This window comes from Lutra lutra, chromosome 10, assembly GCF_902655055.1.
Source record: "Lutra lutra chromosome 10, mLutLut1.2, whole genome shotgun sequence".
Classification (NCBI taxonomy): Eukaryota; Metazoa; Chordata; class Mammalia; order Carnivora; family Mustelidae; genus Lutra; species Lutra lutra.
The window spans coordinates 46,832,179-46,858,852 of record NC_062287.1 but is presented as its reverse complement, the minus strand read 5'-3'; the positions used below and the strand labels follow the sequence as shown (position 1 = coordinate 46,858,852).

General features: G+C 38.2%; 1 protein-coding gene across 10 annotated transcripts in view; it reads right to left on the bottom strand.

Moving 5' to 3' along the window:
* DLG2 (discs large MAGUK scaffold protein 2) overlaps window positions 1-26,674 on the bottom strand; it is a 2,065,329-nt gene that overhangs the window by 562,605 nt on the left and 1,476,050 nt on the right. For all 10 annotated transcript variants that reach the window (XM_047691101.1, XM_047691090.1, XM_047691092.1 and 7 more), the window contains one exon: window positions 19,483-19,607. In XM_047691101.1, the coding sequence (XP_047547057.1) occupies window positions 19,483-19,607 (125 nt within the window). The remainder of the gene's footprint in view (window positions 1-19,482; window positions 19,608-26,674) is intronic.

The window sequence follows — 26,674 nt, the reverse complement described above, 5'->3', positions numbered from 1 at the left end:
GAAGACCCTAATTACATCACAAGGACAGCAGCCTGTGTCACTTAACATAAGACTAGCTCTAGCTTAAGTACATCTTCCAAACTTCAGAGTTGATGTTTTAATTTCAAGTTTTCATTTATTTTTCTCGTGATTGTCATAATTTTTGGAGCTTAATTTCCACAGAAAGAGAATTCGAGTATATACTATGTGGCAAACTACTTGCAATCTTGCCGCTTACTTTGAACTGTTCTTCAATTACCAGGAATATATGAGGTGTCCCTTGATGCTCCCCCATGGCGCATGTACACTAACTTATGAACCAGCTGATGTTCTGCACACTTCTACTTATACAGAGCAAATATATATTTTCTGATGATAAGTGATTTCAGCAGTTTATAAGGTGTATAAAATATTTAAGAGGAAATTGTTGGCATCTTTGAAGACTCTCAAAATTATAAATATTAAATTTCATGGTGAGTAAATTCATTGGTTGTTATAGGGAAGCAATTCTCAGCATATGTATAGTCCAATAACAAATAACATACCTGTCTAAATTCATTTATTTATCTTTCTTTCTTTCTTGAGAGAGAGAGTGTGTGTGTGTGCGCGCACACAGCGGGCAGGAGGGGCAGAGGGAAAAGGAAAGAATCTTAAGCACCAGACACGGGGCTCCATCTCATGACCCTGAGATCATGACCTGCACCAAAATCAAGAGTTGGTCACTTAACTGACTGAACCACCCAGATGCCCCTATTTATTTTCTTATCTATTAGATTTTTCCCCACTAGAATTTAAGCTCTGTGAATTAAGATATCTTGTCTCTATTTTTTTATTGCCAGTGGCTGGCCCAGCTCCTCACAGTGGGCTCCCACCATCCACTCAGTTTTCCTGGTTCCCTCTACTTCCCATACCCTGTGTCTCCAATCTATCATCAAGATCAATCTTGCAAAATAGATCCCAACACATCCATTTCCCTCCACTTCCACTACTACCATCCAGTCCAAGTTACCACGCTTCTACCTGGATGTGCTGGCTCACTGTTGCTACTTCTGTTCTTTAGAACACATTCTCTACATGCAAGCCAGAGTACCTGATTTTTAAATGTGAATTGGATGGTGTTACTCACTGTTTCCTGAAGTCCTCCAACCTCTTCCTATATCACGTAAAATAAAATCCAAACCCTTTACCAGTCTTCTATGTCATTCCTGGCTTCCACTTCTTCCTATGCTCTCATCTTCTACCTCCCTCCCCCTTGTCCCCTTTATTCTAACCACAATGGCCCTACTTTTTTCTAGTAGGTACCTAGCTCATCCCTGCCCTAGGGTACTTCATCTTAATATTCCTTCAGCTTTAAAAGTCTTTCCCTTATCTTGGCTTGGCTAGGTCCTTTTCGTTGGTAAGATCTTACCTTAAGTGTCACCTCCTTCAAGAAGCCTACCTTGAGCACCCAACTGAAAGTAGCCACCAGGAATTCATCCTACAACACTCTGCTTCATTCTTTTCATAGCATTTCTTACTTGTGATATTTTGTGTAGTTATTTATTTCCTGCCCAACAGACAAAAATTTAAGTTCCTTAGAACAGAAACCTCATCTTTTTGTCCATCTTATTCTAGGACAGTGCCAAGCTCATAGCAGTCACTCAGTGAACAGCTGAATCGCAAACAGATTAATGAATGAAGGGATGGATGCATAAGTAATAGGTCTACCTAACTTGGATTGGGTTTGTCAACAACAAAGTATATACAATCTTGCTATCCAGATTTGAATTCTGATAGCTCTAGTTCAAAGCCCTTCTTAAATTTAAACCCATAATTATCAGAGTTATTTAGTACTGGCAAAGGCTGTGAGCAATTTCCTATCCAGCAGATAATGCTAAATTGCTTAGAGGTAGTAATTTTTGAGGGTAGATGATTAGTGATGCTGTTTTTGACCTTTTCTAAGTTACAATAATCAGCTGTTATTGTTTATGTGATTTCATAATACCCATACCCCTCATCTCTTTCTGAAGCTAAATCATATTTCATAAAATAAATTCAAATTACTGTTGTGATGAAAACTCATGACACATTTTGAAACTGGCACTATTCTATGATTCTATAAAACCAAAACGAGTGCTCGCTGATTTAATGGTTGAATTGGTATGTTTGCAAATGGTATACTTAGTCCTTACACTTGTTCTCGGCTACAGAGGCAAAACTCAGAGGCCTGAGGATGGTAGCCAGAAGGGGTTATGGGCACCAAATAGGATCCTTTGCTGCAGATATCTTCTCTCTTTCAGTAAATGGGTTTCATTTGAATTCATAATTTTCTCTTTTAAAATACTAATAAGTCCATTGTTGTCTGTCATTACACATGCCTCTCCATGTAGACAGTGGGACTTTATTTTAGAGGTAGGAAGAGCAGGGGAACAATGAGGAGTAATTTCATGGAAGAATTTATTAGAGAAGACCATAGGCACCAGGGCGGCAGAGAAGAGAAGCTTCCAGAAGATAAAGTGTAAGGGCCTATTTAGTCAGAGCGACTCCATCCGGTTAAACAGTGATTTTATTTATGCAGTAAAAGTTAAACTGACCCTGCCCGCACCCCCCAAGTCTGGGAAACCAGTCCCAGGTAACAAAGCCCAAATACAAGGGAGGGTCAGGTCAGGTAGAGATAACAGCCCGAATGCAGGGATGAGTCGGGCCAGGTGAAGACATCCAATCAGTGGATCACACATACTGTCTCCCTAGCTACCAAGGAGTGTGGCCCCCACCTTTTGGGCGCCTTTTGGGTGCCAATTCTGACCAAGGTGATAGGCTAGTTCAAATAGCTACTATAGGGTAAATTGTAATTCAATTGGCCACCCATGTGTGACCTAGCATGACTGTGCAGCTTTCTCTTTGTGTTGCAATCTCATTGGCCACCTGTGTGTGGCCAGGCCCAACCACAAGGCCTTTGCTCTATAAAAGTTTGCTCTATAAAAGTCTGTAAGGCAGGGAGGGGTTGCCTCTTTGTAAGAGACGATCCTGGCCGGTCAGTTTGATTCTCGATGGTTGTTGCAAAATAAAGCTTTGCTTGACCTTTGCTTTGTATCAGTCTCGCTCCTTTAATCACGGACCCATTATTGGGGGAACCTTGCTAAAGGAGTCCAGAAAGAGATCCAAAAGAAATCTACACATTTCATGGGATTCCTATGACAAGAAATGTAGTAACCTCCAGAAACAGTGTTCATAAAACATTTCAACAACATTATCTATTTTATTCTCGAAGTCTGGAAATATGCCATGTAGGTAATTCTACCTCTTCAAGTGGGAAAACCTAAGACTTAGACAAGTTAAGTAACTGACTCAAATTCACGCAGCAGATAAAAGATGGAAAGAAAGGGGCTTCTGGGTGATGCAGTCAGTTAAGTGTTCAGCTCTTGGTTTCTGCTCCACTCATGATCTCCGGGTGGTGAGATCAAGCTCCATGTCAGGCTCCATGCTCAATGTGGAGTCTGTTAGGGATTCTCTCTCCCTTTCCCTCTGTCCCTTCTGCTTGTGCTCTCTTTCTATCTCTAAAATAAATAAATAAATCTTTTAAAAGAGTTTAAAAAATGGAAATAAAAATTACACATTCATCTTAGGCTGCTGGTCTTATTTCCTTGCCATTTATCACTCCTGTTTATGTGGCTGCCACTTGGTCCTTCTATGACAACTGTCTGCCAAAACCCTAAACCTGATTGAGCACAACTCTCCGTCTCCTCCATTGCCTCTTCCACAGCTCTAAACTGAAGTGCTGGAGAAAATCAGCAGGTGACAGGAGTCATTATAAATTCATCATCTCAAACACCTGGTCAGCTGGCTGTTCCTTGTTCTGCAATGATAATCTCTGAACCTGTTCTTTTTTTTTCTTTTGCCACTTCCAGCACATAAGTTCTCTTCATACTTCCAAGAGAGAAAAACTATCTGATGAGAAATCCCTCCATTGATTCTGCCAGATTTACATGCTTAACTACATATAAGCCCATGTCCTCTACTCTCTTCCTATTGCAGTGGAGGAAGTGTCCCTTCTGACACCAAACGTCCATCAATTCACATTTTTTAAAAGACCTTACCTGATCATTTAATCTCTTTATACCCTATATCCTTAAATCCCATTTCTCTACTTAGCCCAGTCCTGGAATATTCAAACATGTTCTGGTATCTCTTACCTTTTGAAAATCTTTCCATTAATCTGACATGACCTCTTGGCTACTGTCCTCTTTCCTCTTTACAAATCAAATTTATAAAATGAGCTAATTACATATATTCTCTATTTCTTTCTTCCCATTCTTTCTTTACCCCATTTTAATCCTGTCTCCTCACAATGCCCCTAACAAGAAAAATACAGAAAATGTTCCTACTAAATTCACAAATCTGGTTTGGGCCAAATCTAACCCAATCTCTTTAGTCCTGCTCTTAGTTATCTTATGACAATGTTGAAGCCAGTTGCCTACCACTTCCTTGAAGTGTTCTTTTCCTGCCTGACCCTCCTGCCCATCTCCCTACCACTCTGATCACCCCCTTTTACCTCCCCATTTTAGTTCTCTTTCAATCTATTGAACTTTATACTTAGAAAACAAAAGGAAAAACAAAACTATGCTCTTTTGTATGTTTTAAGTTGACATCTAATTTTTTCATTGTAAATTTAAATAATAGCAAAGGATTTAATTTCTGGTTTATTGTGAATTATAAAATTTATTTTCAATGGTTACATCATCATTTCAAATTTATATAGTGGAATGTAAATATATATCAATTTGAAATCCATGACCACCAATTTAAAATATAAATTAACAAGAACTTTTGGAGGAGTTGGGAATTTTTTTTCTTTTTTTACCCTTGAACTTACGCTTTCATTTCACTTTCATTCACCCTAATATATTCTATGTTCAAACATCTTATACAGATCACCCTAACATACTTATATAAAATAAAAACACATATACAAATATAAATCCTACGATTTTTAAAAAATTTCCTGTGATATAAGCCTCTAAATGTCAAAAAATTATTTTGACTGAGTTATTATAATTATTTTTAAAGATTTATTTATTTATGTATTTGACAGAGAGAGAGAGATTGGGGGGTGCACAGGCAAGGGGAATGGGAGAGGGAGAAGCAGGCTTGCCACTTAGCAGGAAGCCTGATGTGGGCCTCGATCCCAGGACCCTGGGATCATGACCTGAGCAGAAGACAGATGTTTATCTAAAAACAATAAAAATGCAATCATATTAGGGATTCATTCCTTAGTGGAATAAGTGAAGCATTTTAAAATTACCTTGTGTTTCCATTGATAAATGTAAATTAAGGCTAATATAAAACAAGATTCAGAATTTCTATTTTTCATTTCTACAAATCTAAGTGCTGAGAAAATTTGATCACAAAAACAAGTAGATGGGGATAGAAAAGAACTTTGAATTCCTTCTAAGTAAAATGCCTCAAATCCTGTAGCCTATCATTAAAACTATTTTAATGATCTATCAGATTATAATTCCTTTACAATTTCATTAAGAGCAAAGAATGGGAAACCATATGACTTAAAGAATTAATTACCCATTAATTAATTAATCATTAACTTCAATGATGAAAGTCATCTGAGCCACACTATTTCAGATTATTCCTTTACACCTAGAAGTCAATCAATGCTGTTAAATAAGTAGTAAAATAGCACTAAATAGCAAATAGAGCCATAGTGGGATTTGGGATGGGTAGGACATAATATCTTTCTTTTGTAAAATAGGGCAACAACCATCATAAGTGGAAAAGTGGCAAAGAAGATCCCATGCGAAATGGCAGGCTGCTTCTTGGAGGGGTATTTCTTGTTACCCTATACATTTTCAAGGAAGTCTCTAAATTTCCTTGACTTCAAAGGTTCACAGTTACGCTTCCAGCCAGATCTCTCAGAGTTCCCAAACTCTAGGTTCGACTGCCTGCGTGATATATCCACTGGAAATTCCTCCCAGGCATCTTAAACCTAATCTTGTTCAAAAGAGAACTATTAAACTTATCTTCCAGCATTGCTCCTCTACCAGTCTTTACCAATTCTCATGTTCCTACCTCAAAATCACTCCAATAATTCTACTGGGTGGTCATCATGAAGTGAAGGCTGTTGTACATCTAGCACATGAAATGGGGCCCAGGACGGAGAAGGCACTGCCAATTTATCTAAAGGAATACAACCTCTTCTCACATCCAACTCCAATTAGTCGTTAAGCCTTTCCCAGTTTACGCCTTCAGTTTATTTCAGAATCTGTCCACTTCTCTTGTCTTTTTGTCAGCATCTCGGTCCAAACTCCGATCACTCATCACCTGAATGATGCAATAGCTCCCCGAGCTGCTCTCCCTGCGTGTGCTCTTGTTAGCCAAGGCAGACTCCCACAGCAATCAGGGTGATTGTTATAGGAACAAATCAGTTCAGCCATTCTCTCATGGAAACATTCAATGTTTCGTGATGCTTTTCAAAGGATAAAGAAAAATTACTATGGCATCATAGTATGCTTTCTCATGTGCAACTCTTTCTTTTCATCTCGGGCCCCTCCACCCTCACTCCCCAGCTCTAGTCCCAGTGGACTGGCCCCTACTTGCCTTAAGGCTTTGGACATACTCTCTCTGCCCAGAGACTCCTCCACCACTTTTCTCTCGGCTAGCACTCACCTTGTCTGTCTCAGCTTACATACCTCCCCTCTGCAAGGTTTCCTTGGATATACTCCTAGGCTAGGTCAGGTCACAGAACAGCTCATGCACTTTCCTGTCATAGCACTCGCTTCCACTCTATGTCCCCTGTGAGAGAGGACTGACAGCACACATCCTGCTTTTCTTGTTTCCTGCTCTATCCCAGCTCCAAGTGTCTGATGCATAGCAGAATACTCAGGAAATATTTATAGGACAAGTAGGTCACAAGTCATGCTTTGCCCCTTATATTTGTCACTTCACTCAATTTCCCAACTTCAGTGAGTGCCACCAGAGTTGATGACAGTGGTATAAGCCCACTCAAGATCTCTCACCCCACTACACTGAAAGTCCTGAGGCTACCCCTTCCCATTCCCCACATTCATGCAAAAATCGTTCTGCCCACATCTTTTTTGACTCAGATCTGCATGTTCCATGCCCCTAACTGAATGCCAGAGACATGGGAATGCAGAGATGAGTTTATGGCAACAAAGCAGCTCTGGTACTCTCACCCCGTACAACATATTAGTCAAGACAGTATCTTTAAATGAAGCTCTAAAATATATGTATTTTGACAATAATACATGTCTGAGATAATGAATATTAGAGTTTATTTGTGTTTTAGTACAGTCATAAACAAAGGAACCAGATAATAGTTCCTTCTTTAAGTCATTGTTTTTTGAAAGGAAGAATTGCTTTTTTTCCCCTCCCCTTAATGGTCCTGTTTTTCTCTTTAGTAATTTACTACTAAATTAGACTATAATATTTAAAGGAGTTAATGGAGGGAGGAGTAGAAGGGAAATAATACCAGCATTTTAATTAGTAATAGGGTATTGTAGATTTTATATCATGCCCCTGATGTCTGTGTGCTAACTACCAGACTAACTTGCATAACTAAAAATGATTTGGGCCCAAATCTTGGGTGTTTACTGACTAATTCTAGGTCACTTGCCTGAGGCTGACTTGTAAATTGTCTTAGCTCAGGGTATTATATGGATACTGTCCTGGATGCTAACATTCTCCGGAAGCTTTGTGTTACTCAGTTAAAACTATTGTTGCTAATTCATTCAGCTATAATGCAAAAGAAAACTTCTGGTTTATGATTAAAAAACAAACAACAAAACAAAACAAATGTAATAAGGAGTACTAGAGCCAGTCTGCAGACATTTCAAACACAGTTGTATGTGGTAAGTACTTGTTCCAGGAACAGTTAACCTGATTTCTTCTAATATTTGTGAGATTTTTAAAGATTATTTATTTATTTATTTGACAGAGAGAGAGAGATCACATGTAGGCAGAGAGGCAGACAGAGTGGGAAGGGGAAGCAGGCTCCCTGCTGAGTAGGGAGCAGGATGTGGGGCTCAATGCCAGGACCCTGAAATCACGACCTGAGTCGAAGGCAGAGGCTTAACACACTGAGATACCCAGGAGTCCCTATCTGTGAGATTTTTAACTTCCTTCCACAAAGATGCTCATTACAATGTAATAAACAATTTAAATATCCAAAATAGGGTAAAAGTTAATGTCACACCTATATGATATGAAACTACGAAGCAATTTAAACTAATGTTTGCAAAGTATATTTTCATGTAAGGAAATGCCTGTATTATGATATTAAATGAAAAAGGCAGGATAAAAAATTCAACTATATAAAAACATGCACCAAATATGAAGGAATATAATAAATACATCTTTTTGATGATGAGATTATGCATGATTCTAACTTATTTTCTAAATGTCTATATTTCCAAAATTTTTTTGCAATGAATGTGCATTATTTCCTAATCAGAGAACTGCATTATGTTCAAAAACAAAATTATTTAATCTTTTCATGTTCCTTTCATATAGAGTTGTATTGTGACAAAACCTCCAATCCAAGCCAGTCAATTCCTGAAGAGCTTAAAGAATTTGAATGTCACTTAGGTGGGTTTGAACTTTCAACTTTTCATACTATCACATGGGATGTTGGCATGGCTCTGTGTTCCCAGATATTTAAATATGTGTTCAGTTTTTGATCTGCAGATAATTGCAGTCATGTGCTATGGTAGGAAGAACATGGATTGTAGAATTAAACAGGATTAGAATTTTGGCTCAGCCACTTGTAACTTAGCCTCCTTGAGCCTTCATAAGTTAATGTAATAAGCTTGAGAAATAGCAGCTCTTATCAGTCCCAAGTGTCTATTATGGGTAAAGAACATTGTTAGATGTTATAGGAGATAGAATATTAAATAAGTACCATAAGATTTCAGACATACAGAATGGTGGCATTTTAAGCTGGTTTAGAGATTCCCATGTTTTTTCTCTTCAGATATAGTTGTCAAGAAAATAACTCAGTCATTTAAAGCAAGTATATGTGTTACCATTAAAACAAAGCAAAACAGGGGCCCTCATGGCTCAGTTGATTAAATGTCTGCCTTTGGCCCAGGACATGATCCCAGGGTTTTGGGATCGAGCCTTACACTGACCCTTGCGTTGGCCTCCCTGCTCAGCTTTTCCTTCTTCCCTCTGCAGCTTTCCCTGCTTGTGTGCTCTCTTTCTCTGTCAAATAAATAAATAAAATCTTTAAAAAAAGAAGACAAAGCAAACCTTATTCTCTATAAATTAGAGTGGAGGCAACAGTTAATACTGTGAAATTTAATATGAGAAACCCAATAAGCCAATAACTCTACCAATAACATACATATCCTATTTATTTTGTTTTTACTGGACCCCAAAAGTCAATGAATCCATTTCTCTTATTGTGCCTGCCAAGTAACTTTTAAGGGATTAATGTTCACTAATGATCACCTTACAGGGAGTCAATAATGCCTAGGGAGAATGACCACTTAGGGTGGACTCCCCCTCTTCCACAACAGACATATTCTGGAATTCCCTGACTTTGCTGGCTGTGTAAACCACTCTCCCAAGTTCAAGTTCCAAAGGGTTAATGGTGCAGGCTTTGTGCACAAAAGTGGTATAAGAATGACTATTTGCAGAAGGTGTGGATGAAGCTTGGATGTGCAGTGACACAGCAGTGTCTTGGGCATGTCCCCACCCTCCCCATGGTGCAGCAGGGAGCTGGGAGCAGGAATGGAAAAGGCTGGTGAGGGGCTGCGAGCTGGGGCTTGCTCTCCCTGTGCCTATCCTGGTGCAGAACTTTGAGTCTAACATTCTAAATTCTCACCTGGTTTGTCAGCCTCAGCTTCCTCTGGGAAACTAAATGCAATGTGCAGAGGTGGGTGGGTGGAGAGTTTGGGAGGACAGAGGGATAGCTTGTCAGTAAAGATTGCCTGGCGTGGACTTCACAGCATGGAGAAACTTCACACAGAAGATGATATATAAGTCTTCATTTTACTGTTACTTTTACCATCCCCTGCCCTGTGTAGGAGCTGAATGAATATTAAATAACTCCAACATCTTGATGATTTTGGCATCTAACTGTTAAGCCAATTTGTAATGACTTGATGCTTGCAAAAAACTTACCACATTATTAGGTCTTTCTAAGTAATGTAACTTGTGACTGTTCAGAAAAAGCATTCTTGAAAAATAACTATTGAACGAGAAATGAGGAGTTAGTTTGAGTGCTTTGCCCCCCCCACCCCAAACTGTTCTATTTTGGTCTAGATCCCAAATAACTATTTGCTAAAATCAATATCAAATATAGTTTCAGAATATTAGAAAGACAACATGCCTTCTTCGGAGACTACCAGGAATAAATAATAACAAATACCTTATCAGCGTTTAGTGTCGTGATCAGCTCTTTGCTTAAGGAATATAATGAAGATTTTGTCTTCTCAGAGCTACAGATCTAATCAAAACAAAGGGTTGATTTTTCTGACCATTCTAGTGGCATTCTGGATGTCTCAGTCAACAAAAGTCAAATAATAACAATTTGACTTTGAAACAGAAAATTCCTGAAAAACTTCTATCATACTCATTTTAGGGAGAAAAGGGCTAAGATCAAGAAGGTTGTGTAACATTCTCAAGTCCTCTGAGCTAGTTAGTGGCGGAGACCCCCAGGTGTGTCTCTGTCCTTCACTAGAGCAGTGCATCTAGTTAACTTTCGGTCTGACCTGGGAGTTAGAGTCTAGATGTACAAACAATGCCAGAAATTGCTCTCTACACAAGCAGGGGCTAGAATCAAATCAGAAAATTTGGACTCGGGGCGCCTGGGTGGCTCAGTGGGTTAAGCCGCTGCCTTCGGCTCAGGTCATGATCTCAGGGTCCTGGGATCGAGTCCCACATCGGGCTCTCTGCTCAGCAAGAAGCCTGTTTCCCTCTCTCTCTCTCTCTCTCTCTCTGCCTTCCTCTCCATCTACTTGTGATCTCTCTCTGTCAAATAAATAAATAAAAAAAAAATCTTAAAAAAAAAAAAAAAAAAAAAAAAAAAAAAAAAGAAAATTTGGACTCTCATGAAACCAGTCTAAAGGGATATGAACCATCACATCTACGTCTTACCAATCCCATTGTTCCTTTGCCAGGATCAGTTCGGTTAATTGAACTTTATAAAACTCTAGTCTGAATTAATTGTCCTAAATTTTAAAACAGTGATTTGTTTTTGGCTTTTGAAAATAAAAACTTTGTCATAATTTTTCTAAAGTGTTAATGTTTTAGTACCTGGGACACAAGGTCAAATATCTGATCATTTTTCAAGGAAATGGGAGCGTGTTGTGATATTTGCCTACTTTAAAGATTACTTAGACTTGCACAGGCTTGGAGCCCAAACCATAGGTCCTCTCTTTCGTGAATAGACTCTTTTCTAAAAGAACTTTCCTAAATTGCAGAACATCAAATGAATTCCTTCTGTAATTTGGTAGCAGCAATGTGAAGAAGTCGTGAGTTTTCTAAAACTAGAAGGAAAAATATTCATATTTGCAAATGATAGATATTTTATCCCAGAAAAGAATGACTGGATATTTTAAATAACAGTTTTATTGAGATGTAATTCCCATATTTTAAAGTTTGGCTTTTTAAAGTATATAATCTACTGATTTTTAGTATAGTTGTAGAGTTGTATAATCATTAGCACTATCTAATTTTAGAACATTTCTATCCTGTCCCAAAGAAATCCCATACTCATTATCAGCCCCTAGCAACTGCTAATCTTCTTTCTACCTATATAAATTTCTCTATTTTGGACATTTCATAGAAATAAAAATTGTACAGTATGCGCCTTTGGTATCTGGCTTTCTTCACATAGAACAGTGTTTTCAAGTTTCATCTATGATGTGGCATGCACCAGTTCTTCATCTCTTTTCATGGCAGAACAATATTCCACTGTATGGGTATACCAAATTTATTTATTCATTCATCTGTTAATAGATATTTGAGTTTGTTTATACTTTATGGCTATTAGAAGTAATGTTTTTGTGCAGATGTAAGTTTCAATTCTCTTTAGGTACATACCTTGGAGTAGAAATGCCATTCACATGGCAACTGTCAACTTTTGAGGAACTGACAGACTGTTTTCCATAGTGGTTGCACCGTTTTGCCTTCTCATCAGCACTGCACGGGGCTTCTGATTTCTCCATATCCCAGCTAACGTGTTATTGTCTATCTTCTTGATTATAGCCATCCCACTGGGTGTAAGCTAGTATCTCACTAGAGTTTTGATTTGTACTTCCCTAATGAATAATATTAAGCTTCTTTTTATGTGCTCATTTGCCATGTGTATGTCTTCTTTAAAGTAATATCTATCCAGATTTGTGGGAGGCTAAATAATCCCTCTCTCTTCCTCATAAAAAGGTTCAAGACCTAATATCTGACTTGTGAATATACATGTTACGGATCAAAGAAACTCTACAGACATGATTAAGCTATGGACCTTGAGGCAGGGAGATTATCCTGGATTATCTGGGTGAGTCAAATGTGATCACAAGAGTCCTTAGAAGAAGGAGGCAGTAGAACTACAGTGAGAGAAGACATATGATAACAAAAGCAAAGATTGGACTGATGCTCTCTGAAGATGAAGGAAAGGGTTATGAGTCATGGAATTCAGGTGACCTCAAGAAGCTGGGGAAAGACAATAAAATTGATTCTTTCAATTATCCTCTGGAGCCTCTGAGCAACATCTTCAGTTTATTTCAGTGAGTCTGATTTTGGATAGCTGACCTCCAGTACTATAAGATAACACATTTGTGTTATTTTAAGGCACTAAGTTTATGATAATATGTTACTGTAGAAATAGGAAACTAACACAAAAGTTTTTGCTAATTTTTAAGTTAGATTATTTGTCTTCTTATTTTTGATTTATAAAATTTCTTTATAGATTCTGGTTACAAGTCCCTTATCAAATGTATTACTGCATGTATTTTTGCCATTCTGTGGGTTGTTTTTAATTTTCTTAATGATGTTCTTCGAAGAACAAAAGTTTTTAAAATTGATGAAGTCCAACTTATCTGTTTTTGTCTTTTGTTGTTCTTGTTGTTATATTAAGAAACCACCACCTGATTCAAAGGTTACTCATGAAGATTTACTCCTGTGATTGACATAGAGTTAGTTTTTGTGTGTGGTATGAGGCAGAGGCCCAACTTAATTCTTTTGCATGCAGATATCTCGAAGTCTTGGCACAATTTGTTAGAAAAAGGGAAGGAGGGAGGTATGTTTGCCATAAGGCTATTTTGTTTAATCAACTGAAGGATTTCTCTTATTAAATTATGTAACACTTGACCAAATTAGGAAAATTGTTAGAGATGCCTTTTCAGATATAAAAGACTGTACATGGGTACCTGGTATTCTACCAGTTGTGTAGCTAAAATTATTCCTCTTGTTTAGAAATATTCTTGTGTAGTTCTAAATTGTTGAGGACTCATCACTACCAGACACCATGGAACTAACTGCCAAGTGATTTTTTTCTGGTCTAACAGATTGTCGACATATTTGGGGCTGATAATATTGATAGAGAAAATCAAAGGACACAGGGCTGTTCCATCTCACTCCTTTACATTCTCATAAGCAGACATGAAAGGAAATAATCCATAAGTATGAGTCCACTGAGAAGACCCTCCACCCAATTTCTTTCCAAGGTGGGTACTGGTATCATCTGCATTAAATAATGATGTTTTGCTTCTCATAAAGATGTTGTTCAGGGTTACAGCTGGATTTGTGTCCTGCTTTACCCTCAAAACAATAATTACAGAAAAATTCACTTGGTTTTGAAGACACTGAGAGTCTCTCTCTTTGAAAAATAGAGCATCATCGTAGTCATTTTGTGCAATAATCAGTTGGATTACCATGTAAATTGATAGGTTGGACTTGGTGACTCATAAGGCTTTAATTTGCAATCATCCCAACTCATGAAAGTTCAATGTGGACAGGTAATCTAAAAATTTAGCAATCTCTTATGCAGTTTTACTTACTTAAAATCTTCTATTTCCTTAAACAATCTGAAAATTGGTCTTGGAAGTGATGCTTAGAAGTTGCTCTCATTCCTCTGCCTGGTGCTTTTAATTTGCCCTTCAAATATTAAGTTTAGGTTTTTCTTCTCCATTTCCAAGGTACATGTTGTCTTTAGCTCCTAATGATCAATTTTTTTCTTCTTTGTTTTTTTTTTCCTTTACTCCTTTTCTTCCCTTCCCTTTCTTTCTTATTTTCTTGTTTTAAAATCACTAGTGAGTTAATGGATATGAATTAATGAATAAAATCAGAGAGTGAGTTGCCAAATGACAGCCAAAAGGACAATGCTATGATTTATACATAGGAGTCGTATTCTTGAAACATTGATCCTTGACCTCTCAACTTTGGTCAATATTCTCAAACCTCAGCGTGATCAATATTATTCTTGCTTAAAATCAACATCTATGCTGTCTTGGATTTTATAAGGACAAAGCCACTCTTACCCATAAAGAGACATAGAAGGAACAAATGAAGCAATGGATTTAAAGAAAACTTTTTTTTTTTTCCTTTCATCTTGTCTAGGAATAGAAATTATTGTGCTGAGGGCTGAGAGATAAAATTGTGTCACTTGTCAGGAAACTGGCAAGCAGCCATCTTTTTTGCCTGCTACTACATGTTGCTTTTGTGCTATGGATGGGTTTAATAAATGCACTGTTGTGTAAAATGTCATTGCTGCATCGCCAAATGGAGACTGTCATGTGATAGTTCTTCCCCACGATGACAGATCAATATTGGTCCTCAGCAATCCAGGGACTTGAAGCCACACAAAAGGCATTTTTATGGTTCAGAAACAAAAGTAGAAATAAAAATCACTCCTCAAAGCATGGAGATGTATCTATTTTGCTCTGGAAGAAAACCTAATGTTCTTTCCAAAACGTTTTTACTTTAAAGATAGGTAATGTTATCAAATTTTAATGACTACTTCCAAAAGAAAAAATACAAATAAATTGTAACATTTTTGAAAAGTCCAATCTTATTATTAACTGTCAAAGAAATGCAAAGTAAAGCAAGGAAATACACCATTGTTTACCTTGGTAAACAGCCCCAAATTATATATGTGTAAATGCATGAGATTCTGAGAGCATATCATAAAATAAGCCTTCTCCAACATTCCTGGTAGAAGTAAAATTTAGTACAGTCTCTCTGGAAAGAAAGTTAGCAATATTTATCAAAACTCTTTAACGTGTTCTTACCTTTTGTTCCTAAAATTTGACTACCAGAAATGTATTCTAAGGAAATTGTGAAAATCAGGGTCAACAATGTCTTCTAAAAGATTTCCAGTTATTTAAAATGCTAAGAAACTGAAAATAAACTCTTAACAATGTAAGTGGTAAATATATTATTAAACAACAAAACACTTGTAGAGGATTTAAAAAATTATCTAGGGAAAGGTGTATTTAATAAGGTTATGAGAAGTTAAGTTAATGCTAAATGTATAGAGCATGATCTAAACAGAATTTCAAAAAATAGCAACAAAAGCCTAGAAATAAATTCACAAAACATGTTAATAGTGATTGACTCTGAGTAGTGTAAAAATAACTGTGTTGTATTTTGTTTAATTTTTGTCTACTCTTCTGCATTTTATCCATATCGTATCCATATCATATCCCCAAACACATATACACAATAAGTTATATTTAAAAAGAGGTTGCATAGGGAAAAGGTCACTGTCCAGAGAAATTAATCTAAACCATGATGTACTTTCTTGTACTGCTCTTAATTTAGCCCTCATTCCCCATTTTCTTTATAGTTTTGGCTCTTTCTCTCACTCTAGTTTAGACTCATATCACCAGCCATCAGATTAAACAGACTGCTGCTCTCTCTCCCCTCGGGGCAGTGATCCCCCCCACCCCCGCCCCCGCCCCGGCCATACCTTGCTTTTCATTGTGCTTTTTGCCTCTTGCCTCCAGGTGCGTGAAGGGCCTGGGACAACCTGGGAGGCCTGCTCAGTGTTTCTGAGGTTTAGACTGTGGTCCCCCGGCAGAGGCCTGCAATGGACCCAGCCAGGAGGGAGTTTCTGAGTCAGAATTCCACAGTGTTCATATTCATTTTCTATAGTTGAGTGATAAACTACCACAAATTTTAAAGTTCTAAACAATATACATTTTTCATCTCAGAGTTGTAGTGGGTCCGGGGTCCAAGCACAGCTTAGCAGAGTTCTTCAGTCTGGGTCCCACAAGACTGCAAACAGGGTGTCAAGGTTTGCTTTTGTTTGTTTGCTTGGTTTTTCAGCTTCCTTTCAGGAGCATGGGGTCCTTTTCCAAGCTCAGGTGGCTATTGCCAGAATTTAGCTGTGTCACTGCAATCTTCCATATCTCACTAGCCATAGGCGGGAACCACTCTCAGCCCCCAGAAGCTGCCTTCAGGTACCCGCCACAGGGCCTCCTCCGTAGAGCCTCCCCCAACATGGAAGTTTGCTCTGTCCGGGCCAGCAAGACAATCTCTTGGGTTTTAAAGTACTCACTGGATTAGGTCAGGCTGACACAATAATCTGTTTTCTAATTAACTCCAAATCAACGGATTAGGGACCTGAATTACATTTGTGAAATCGCTTCTTGCCATATAAAGCAATATTATCAGGAAAGTGATAGCTCGTCATACTCACAGGGGCTTCCCACACTCAAGGGGAAGAGACCATGAAGGGTGTGGTCACTGGGAATTATTTTAGAATTCGACCCCCAGGGTCCCTTCCTGGCTGTCACAGACTTGTGGCTCAAGTTCCGCATGCTCTTACATGGCTGGCTTGGCAGAAGGAGCTGTGGGGAGGGCTTGGAATTCTATATAGTTCTTTCAGGCTTACCATTTCATTTAGTCCTTGCCATAGCTTCTTCAGATCTATGCTCCTATCTCCAATTTAACCAGTGAGGGAACCGGAGCACAGAGAGCTTAAAAAGAGTCCCCAGGCCACACAGCTAGAAATCCGGGTCCTCTAACTCCAAAGAGTATGTTCTTTCTCTTACATCTCTCATCTGGGGCAACTCCTGAGACCTGAGGCCACTCTGGAGTCTAATCTCATCAGGAAGAGAACTGCCTCTCATTTCATCTGTGTCTTAAGCCTGCGCAGTCACTTTATATATGATGGACCTCATGCAGGAAGGCTTTTTACAATGAACTTGGAATTCCTAGAATGAGGTGTGTGCTAGGGTTCTATTGCTCCTTAGAAAATTACCACCAATTTAGCAGCTTAAAATAACACCCATTTATTAGCTCACTGTTTTCATAGGTCAGAAGTCTGGTCCAGTGTGGCTAGAATCTCTGCTTAGGTTCTTAGAGGCTAAAATCCAGATGGTAGCTGAGCAACAGTCTTCTCTATCTGGAGGCTTCGGTCTTCTAAGCTCATGTGGTCGTGGTAGGACTCAGTTCCTACTATCTACCTCATTGGATGTTGTATCTAGAAGACTGTATGTGTTTATGTACATCTCTATTTCTATCTGTTTTAACACAATGTCCCATAGGTGTAAAAAAAAAAACAAGTTTTTGGCCTCCTGGGTGACTCAGTTGGTTAAGCGGCTGCCTTCGGCTCAGGTCATGATCTCAGGGTCCTGGGATCAAGCCCCGAATTGGGCTCCCTGCTCAGCAGAGAGCCTGCTTTTCCCTCTCCCTCTGCCTGCCACTCTGCCTAATTGTGCTCTCTCTCTGTCAAATAAATAAATAAAATCTTAAAAAGAAAAAAAGCTCAATAAGTTTTAGCTAGCATTATGATTATTCTCTTTCCAACTACTGAATGATGCTTCTAGCAGAACTTCCTTTGACTTCCACAGGCATGAGACCGCCACCTAGATTTGCAAGCAAACAATGGCAGTATGGCTGCTTTTCATTCCTAACCGTAGGCCAAGTATGTTTAACATAAAGGCTATTCTATCCCAAATGTGGACCCAGAATTCGGCTAAGAGAGGGAAGTTCCCCTGCTTCTAGGCAGAGTGGTGTGAGCTGTGGAGATCCATTGTGGACCATCGATTTCAGAGCTGTCTTCCAACAACTCTGTTTTTAAATTTTGAAAATGGTGCTTCTCCAGGTTCAATATTAGCAAACCCAGTCCCCACTATGACTCAAGAATTACACAGTATCTGTTTCAAATTGTTCACTCTTGTAGCACGGATATTTCCTCACTCAGAAATTAATCTCATCAATTCAGTTTGAAAATTCTATTGTTGAAAAGCAGGGGTTTCCTGTGGGAGTGTCCCTCCTATTTTTCATGTTGATGGGAGATGCAAAAAAATCTGGAAAAAAAAAAAAATCTGGGCTTCTCTTGCACAAGCTGTCCTAAGGAATCACTGCATCAGAACAGTAGCTAGGGAACAAAAGTGTCCTTGACTGCTTTGTAAGAAAAACAATAGACTAGTTTACTTATGTTTAATGGAAAAAAAAAAAAAAAGAAAGAAAAACCAGACTGAGGACAGGCTATAAAGCTTGCATTTGTGATATTTAATTCACAGTCCCCACTGTGGCTCCACACAAGTTAGTTAGTGTTACCTAAAAGACTCTGCTTGTGCAACCCTCTCTCCTCTTACTCATTAATTTACCCTCCTACTTCATCTCCATTAATTAATTAATTACTTCAAAAACTCATTCACTCAACCAGAATTTACTGATTCGCTTCTCTATATAACTCCGTGGCCTGAGGGGATTCACAGTATAGTGGAAGGCCTAAAGAACACTGGGACATGCTTTTCTCCCCAGGGAAATCTCTTCTAATTGTTCCAATCTCCTATGCCTTGTAGTGGGTGCTTTGATCTCCGAGACAATTTTATATTATTTACTAATATTGTCCCATGTGTGTAACCCTTAGTTCCCCCAAACAATCTTCAGTTCTTTCAAGAGTGGGGGCCCTGGGTTTAGCAGCTACGACTCTATGCTGAGCTTGCGTGTGGTCCTCATCCACGTGAAGTTGATTTCTCTCCTTGTTGGGATAACTTGGTCCTTTCTCCCTCCATGTTCTTGTTCAGATTTATGGGGTTCGTGAAAACTTAATTATTTTTTAAGACCCAGAATAGAATCTTCCTGTAGAATAGTTTTTAGACACTGTTCAAACTCCTGGAGAAAGCCCTTATGAATGGTCGCTGAGTCTATGAATATCCACAGTATGTATACCATTGCCTTATTTGCTAATTCTGCTTACAGTATAGTGTTTTTTTGATACATTTTATCATTTGCTCACCAGCTCTGGGTATTCTTCCTTCCAACCAGAATGAAGGCCACATGGAACAAAAATTTATCTGCGTACTTTCCTTACAGAGCCAGGTGAACATGGTGCCCATCAACAAACACAAATTAAATACTAGTTGAATTTTAGTTAAGTAAGAAGAAATCTGTGAAGTCATTACAGAAAGCTTGCTTTGACAGCCATTTCTTTCAAGTACAGAGCTTTGTAAAATTATTATTCTCTGAAGGTATAAACATGTCTCATTGACGTGGCAGATTTACCTTCCAAATAATTCTAACGTTTCAGAGCTTTACCTGAGTCTGCCATCCTCTGCAGCAGCACCTCCCGGTATAATCTTCGTAATAAATATGCCAGGGTCATCTCCAATGTGGGGATTATCTGTCCCTCCAGCAATACTGAATCCCAGGCCAGAATTCCCCTGGAGAAACAATAAGTAGACATTAAATGATATGGCTGTCACCTAAACCTAGTTCCTCTTGCATTCCGTGTTATCATCTTACTACTGAAATGGCAATCAGGTGATAACAGTCTTCCATGCAAAGCTATAAAGTGCACTGTCAGCAGACAAAGGAAGGTCAGGAAAAACACTCAAGTTTGTCTCTGTATTGCAAGAATTGAAGAGGCCTTACATTTTTGCTTATTCAAAGGGCCTTAAATTTTTGCTTTTAAGAAAAGTTTCTTTTATACAGCAATTAAAATGATCATTACAACGTAGGAAATAAAGCTTATAAATTGTGTTATATACAAAAATACAAAAACATTAGTGTCAATTGTAAAAATTATACTTAGGTAGGAAAAAGAAATGGAAGGAAACCAGTTGCATGAAAATTGATTTGGTAGAGTAGTGAAATTTGGTTGTTTTAATTTTATTTCCAGTACTGTTATGCATCAAATAAATGTGTTCCTATATAACAATAAGCTTTGGCTTCAGAAAGCAGGTCTCCCTTCTAGAGTTATAATAAATGTGAGATATTTTTCAGGAATAAGCAGATTTTCATTTGCAATAGATATTGACAAGGAAAGTATTACCACTGCAGCATGTAAATTTGATAGTTTATATTTTAAAAAAGCTTTCATACTGACTCATGCAGATTACAGTAATTGATATCCAATGTACATACAACCTTCTGAAATCTGTATAAAAGACATAATTAAAAGTCTTCCCCAAATTCACAAGCCATCTTACTTAACATATTTATTATTTACATATTTTTCTTTAATTTATATCTCCCCGACTACATTATGTTTCCATATTATGTTCTGATGTTTCTTCTAAATCACATTTTATTTAAGCCATATCCATACACCTAGGTAGTGTTTATAATTATCCATTTAAAAAGATGAAATAATATTTCATCAAGGTCATATCCTATTATTTATTTAACCAGTCCTCTATCACTGGATATTTAATTTCACTACAACCAAGATAGCTTACTAAATTTACAACTACTTGATTAATTCCTGTTCTTGGATAAAAAGAAATGAAGACTAAGAATTTAGTAGCTAATCCAGAAAAATTAATTAAGACACTGTCAGAAAAGTTCAGTGTCAAGATAAGTTCAGCTATAACTTGACAGTTCTATCACTACAAATGTACGGTAACGTTCAGCAATTTTTATTGACTGAATAATAAAAATTTCAGAAGGCTGATTTCACAATTGTACATTTATGTTGAAAAGTTGAAATTAATAATTCAACCATAACAACTAAAATCCCATGCCTTTATACTTCTGACATTTCTCTAATTCTGTTTTTCTTTGAAAAAATGCAATGTTCACTGAACAGAGATATTACTCAGTAGCAGTCATGCAATCATAAACTTATTTGATATTTGTTACACACCAGCACTGTGCCTGGCACTGGACTACGTTCTGGGAAATACAGCAGGGAATATGTCAGTTGATGAGGCACAAGAAGAGAAAGTACAGAGTGTAGGAGTGGCCAGCGGAGGAAGGAAGCATAGGGACTTTTCCAGAAGGTGAAAAGCAGTTAGTTACTCTTTTAAGAGGGTCAGGATGGGAATGGGGAGGCAGACAGAATATTCTAGTCAAAGGAAGAACACATGTAAAATCTCTGAGGTGAGAAAGGGTATTCCAGGTCCAAGACACAGACAGGAAGGCTTGAATTAAGAAAGCAAAATGAACTGGATGGGATAAATATTTACCATGAGTTCAAGAGAACCTATCCTCGGCTTTAAGTATCTACTGACACCAGATGACTCTATCGGTATGGCTGAGTAGCTACTAAGGGTAAGGCTACAGGGAACAAGACCAGATGATTTGTCCCTTCACGGAATCCAAGGAAGAGCAGGAAAGGTGGTGATATCAGGCATCTGGTAATCAATACATTTTCACTGTAACATCAACTACATTGTTAGGACAGCATTAAGGTGACTTACAAGGCAGTTTCTCTACGATCTAGGGGTTCTGGAAGGAAAGAATGGGAAGATGAGTATCCTCATTATAATTTGGGTCTAGTTCCATGAACATCAATTGGAGTATACTGGTCTTACTAGAGTTGGCCCCTTGGATAATCATTTCCTGCGTAAGGGGGTAGGGAAAGAGGCAAGCACAGTCTGGGAAGCTTTCTCCTGACAATATCAATATTTTTGGAGAGGGCACTCAAAACTTTCCCATTTGTGAAACATATTCACTCTCTAGCTCTTACCCTTATCCTCTTCATTTCTAGTTTTGCACTTTTACCCCCAGGAGTACTCAGCTGAGCTGCTGACTCTTTCCTGCACAGCTGACACCATGACTTGTCTCTTGGCCTTTGCTCATGCTGCTTTCTCTACCAGAAACTTTCTACCACTCCTTTGCCTGGCCCACTTCTACCTATTATCCAAGATAAAGCTCAGAAGGCATGTGCTACAGAAAATATTAAAAGATCACAACTCCATTTCTCTGGGTAATTCAGTCCTCTCTTAAGTCTTTAAAGATTTCTGTGTTTATCTATGCCATGCACTGTACTATTTTGAGTTTATATATTTCTGAGTCTGTCTTTCCTTTAAAGTAAGGAAACTGTGTAGTATTCATCTTTGTTCTTGGTACTTTCTCTGGCACACAGTACTGTTCAGTAAATAACTGACGAATGAATGAACAAAAAAACCTACTGAGAATATTCAAGATCTAAAGGGAAGACACAGAAAGGACACAGTAAAAGTCCACAATGTGTTCAGAAATATAATATACAAGTAGAAGCCATTTTGCTCAGTGTTCTGCAAGAATAAAAATGGAAAGCTCAGGTATTCAAATTGTGGCTTAGCTGAAGGATGAATGCTGAGACAAAATTGTCCAAACTAGGGGGATAGGCCGCTCTGGAAGGGAAGGAGGACCATTCACTCATAGAGCAGCTGCTTAGTTGCTGGACATGAGGGACCTGAGCATTTCCAGGGAGGTTAAATTGCACAACTTCAAAGGATTCTTCTGGATCTTTGGCTAGATTTGTACGAAACCTATTGTTGCAAACAAAGAAAAAGGGATGTGTAGCGGTAGAAGTAGATCACCATTGCATTTTTAAAGCTTATCCTGTGAATCAACAGATCTTTGAAGTGATAGTTTTGATGACAATCTAGCAACTAGTACTGTTTTTAGAATTGACCCTGATACGGAGATCTGGTGCCTTTGGATCCTAATACACATTCTCCTACCCTCAAATCTACTCTGAGGAAAAAGAAAGAATGTATCAGGAAATCCATAATGAACAGTGGTAGGTAGAGGCAGAGTGTAACTGGACCTGTGTTTCCAGTCTCAAGGATTTCCAAAAGCAATTTTGTGTTTCATTTAAAACCAGCTGGCCTGACTACTGGGTATTTACCCCAAAGATACAGATGTAGTGAAAAGAAGAGCCATCTGTACCCCAATGTTTATAGCAGCAATGGCCACGGTCACCAAACTGTGGAAAGAACCAAGATGCCCTTCAACGGACGAATGGATAAGGAAGATGTGGTCCATATACACTATGGAGTATTATGCCTCCATCAGAAAGGATGAATACCCAACTTTTGTAGCAACATGGACGGGACTGGAAGAGATTATGCTGAGAGAAATAAGTCAAGCAGAGAGAGTCAATTATCATACGGTTTCACTTATTTGTGGAGCATAACAAATAGCATGGAGGACAAGGGGAGTTAGAGAGGAGAAGGGAGTTGAGGGAAATTGGAAGTGGAGGTGAACCATGAGAGACTATGGACTCTGAAAAACAGTCTGAGGGTTTTGAAGGGGTGGGGGGTGGGCGGTTGGGGGAACCAGGTGGTGGGTATTAGAGAGGGCACAGATTGCATGGAGCACTGGGTGTGGTACAAAAACAATGAGTACTGTTACACTGAAAATAAATTTAAAAATTAAAGAAAAAAAAAAAAAAAAAACAGCTGGGCCTGGCCGGTCACCATGATTCTTTAGAGGATGTTCACGTGACTTTAGCTAAGGATGTTATTTAGTGTTTTCCTGTCTATCCTTATTGTTCTCTCCCAGCCGTCCCTTTCAGGCCTTTGCTACCAGCCAGCAGCATTCAGTGGAGAGAGGGACAGATAACAAGCAACAGTGAAATTACTGCCTGCTGTTCTCCACGGCTGAGTCACTCCAGTCCCCTGACAATCATCGCGGAGCCAGCCAGCTGCAGGGCCAGACCCCAGAACCTCTCAGTTCCAAGCGGCGATCTCTTCATGTGAACAGGCAGACCCCTGGCTGACACCCTTAGATCCTGAGAATTGTGGCTAATTAACCGAGTGTTGATACTTGACCCAGTCAATGGCAACTGTGAGGTGCCACGCGTGTGAGGGCAGTCACTGTACAGGGCTCTGGGTAGCTGCCGTTCCCCTGCAACTGGGTATATTCCATGACTGATGAATGTGGCTGGCATGAACCATTCTTTCTCCTGGTTCCTAATCCTCCACATTTGCTGATTCTCCCCCAAGAGCACAAGTGCCCAGTCAAATGGCACTTTCTCTTTTCTGGACTATATTCCATCTCTTCTCAGAAAAAGAATCAACTGAAAGCAAAGACACTTTACTGATGGTTGCAAATATAAATATAATATTCTGAGAAAAGTTCCTCTTTCATTCAAAGTGTTTCTCTAAATGAAAATTACCCACAGGGCGCCTTGGTGGCTCAGTGGGTTAAAGCCTCTGCCTTCAGCTCAGGTCATGATCCCTCATCAGGCTCTCTGCTCAGCAGGGAGCCCGCTTCCCCTCCTCTCTCTCTGCCTGTCTCTCTGCCTACTTGTGATCTCTGTCAAATAAATAAATAAAATCTTAAAAATCTTAAAAGAAGAAAAGAAAATTACCCCCAAAATGGGGTTACAAAAGAAGACAAAATATCATAACCATAAGCATGTATAGAATTACAAAAAAAAGATTTTATTTATTTATTTGAGAGAGATAGAGAGCTTGAGCAGGGGGAGGGGCAGAGGGTGAGGAAAAGAGAGGAAAGCAGACTCCCTGCTGAGTGCAGAGCCCAATGTGGGGCTCAATTCCATGACCCTGAGATCATGACCCAAGCCCTAGCCAAGAGTTGGATGCTTAACGCACTGAGCCACCCAGGCACCCCTATAGAATTTTCTATTTATAAGGAATTTCTTTGATTTTTTTTAAGAAGTTCTTATTTTAAAGTATTGTTTAATCTAGTAATTCAATTCTAAGAATTTATTAGGAAGAAATATTCAGAGATATGTACAAAGATTTGTATTCAAGCTTTTATCACAGTATTATGTTTTTAATGTTAAAACCAAAAACAAAACAAAAAATTGAAAGAACAACTCACAACTGGAAATAAACATTCAAATGATGGAGAAATGGTTAAAAACACTGTGGTACATCTATCTGAATGTGGGACTATTTTGGAGCCATTAAAATTGTAGTGATAATGACGACAAGAAATGCTTATTATGTAAATGTGAGAGAAAAAAAGTATATGGAATTTTAATTACGGTATGATCACCACTGAAGATATTAAAAACAAATGATTTATTTTTAATGAGAAAATTATTAATCACTAATTAGTAACAGTAAAAATGATTAATAATTCAAACTAAGGGGGAGACTTTTTAAAAAATTATAAAGTTCTTAATAAAACAAAAAAAAATAAAAATACTAAAAATTTTCTCAAGAACACTAACATTTATTGCATATTTATTCTGAACTAAACATGACCTAAATATTTTTTAATTCCCCATTCAGTAGATACTATTTCCTCCTTTTTATATGTTAAAAAACAAACAACAAACAAATGAAAAACCCTGAGGCTGTGAAGAGTGAAGTAGCAGCTTAACACAGAAAACAAGTGAACAGTGGATTTCAGATTCAAATCAAATTCGTTTGGATCCAAATATTATTTTCTTTCCATTATATCACATTGCCTTTCCTGGGTTGAAAAAAAAATAATTTGATGGTGGATACATAATAAAAATGATCATACTAACAAACCAGTATTTTGGATTTTTGAAAAAAGTAAACTACTTCTATCAGTATCTGAAAATATTCAGAACAAATTCTTTTTACTTTTTTGGGGGCGGGCAGGGTTTGAACTTACAACCCTGAGATGAAGACCTGAGCTGAGAGAGAGTCTGATGCTTACCTGACTGAGCCACCTGGGCACCCTAGAAAATTTCTGATGGAAAAGCATGGATTTGGGCCATTCAGACCTGGTTTTGAGTGTCAGCTTTGCACTTATTAGCTATTTGACATTGCTAAGTTTTCATCTTTGAGTTTACTTTCTTCATCTGTAATATGTAGATAATACCTACCTCACAGTGCATTAGGTTAAGTGTCTGCCTTTGGCTCAGATCATGATCCCAACATCCTGGGTTCGAGCCCCGCATCAGACTCCCTGCTTGGCAAGAAGCCTTCTCCTCCCTCTCCCACTGCCTTGCTTGTGTTCCCTCTGTCACTGTCTCTCTCTCTCTCTGTCAAATGAATAAATAAAATCTTAAAAAAAAAAGGATAATTTAGTTAAAAATTCTGAATGTGGGGAAAGGGATGTTTAGATTGGCAGTCCCAAAAATTGTTAGATAAATAAAGGCTAGATAAAGACTCAAACTCTTCTAACCTTTAACAGTCATGTCCTGTTTTGAGTAATATTGAAATTTTATATATCCTGTTACCGACTCCAGGAGTCCTATACACCTCCCTCATTCCAGGAGGAACTATATGCTCCTTTAACTCTCTGCCAAGAATCATCAATATATAGGTCTATTTTCTGCACAGCTGCTCTAGCAATGATATTAATTTTTATTTAGTATCACTTATACTGCAAAATTATATGCATATTGTTTTCGGATATATCATCATGCCTCAGTCTCTAATCTGTAAGTTTCTGATATATCCCCAGATTGAAAATTACTAGTGCAAAATTTGACTAGTGATTAACACACAGAATAGTGAACAAGATAAGTAGATAGAAGGAAGATATCAAAAAAGGCTAAAACAGACAACAGCAAATTAAAGGAATCCTCCAGCTATGTGGCAGGAGAAAAATGTCACTTGATAGA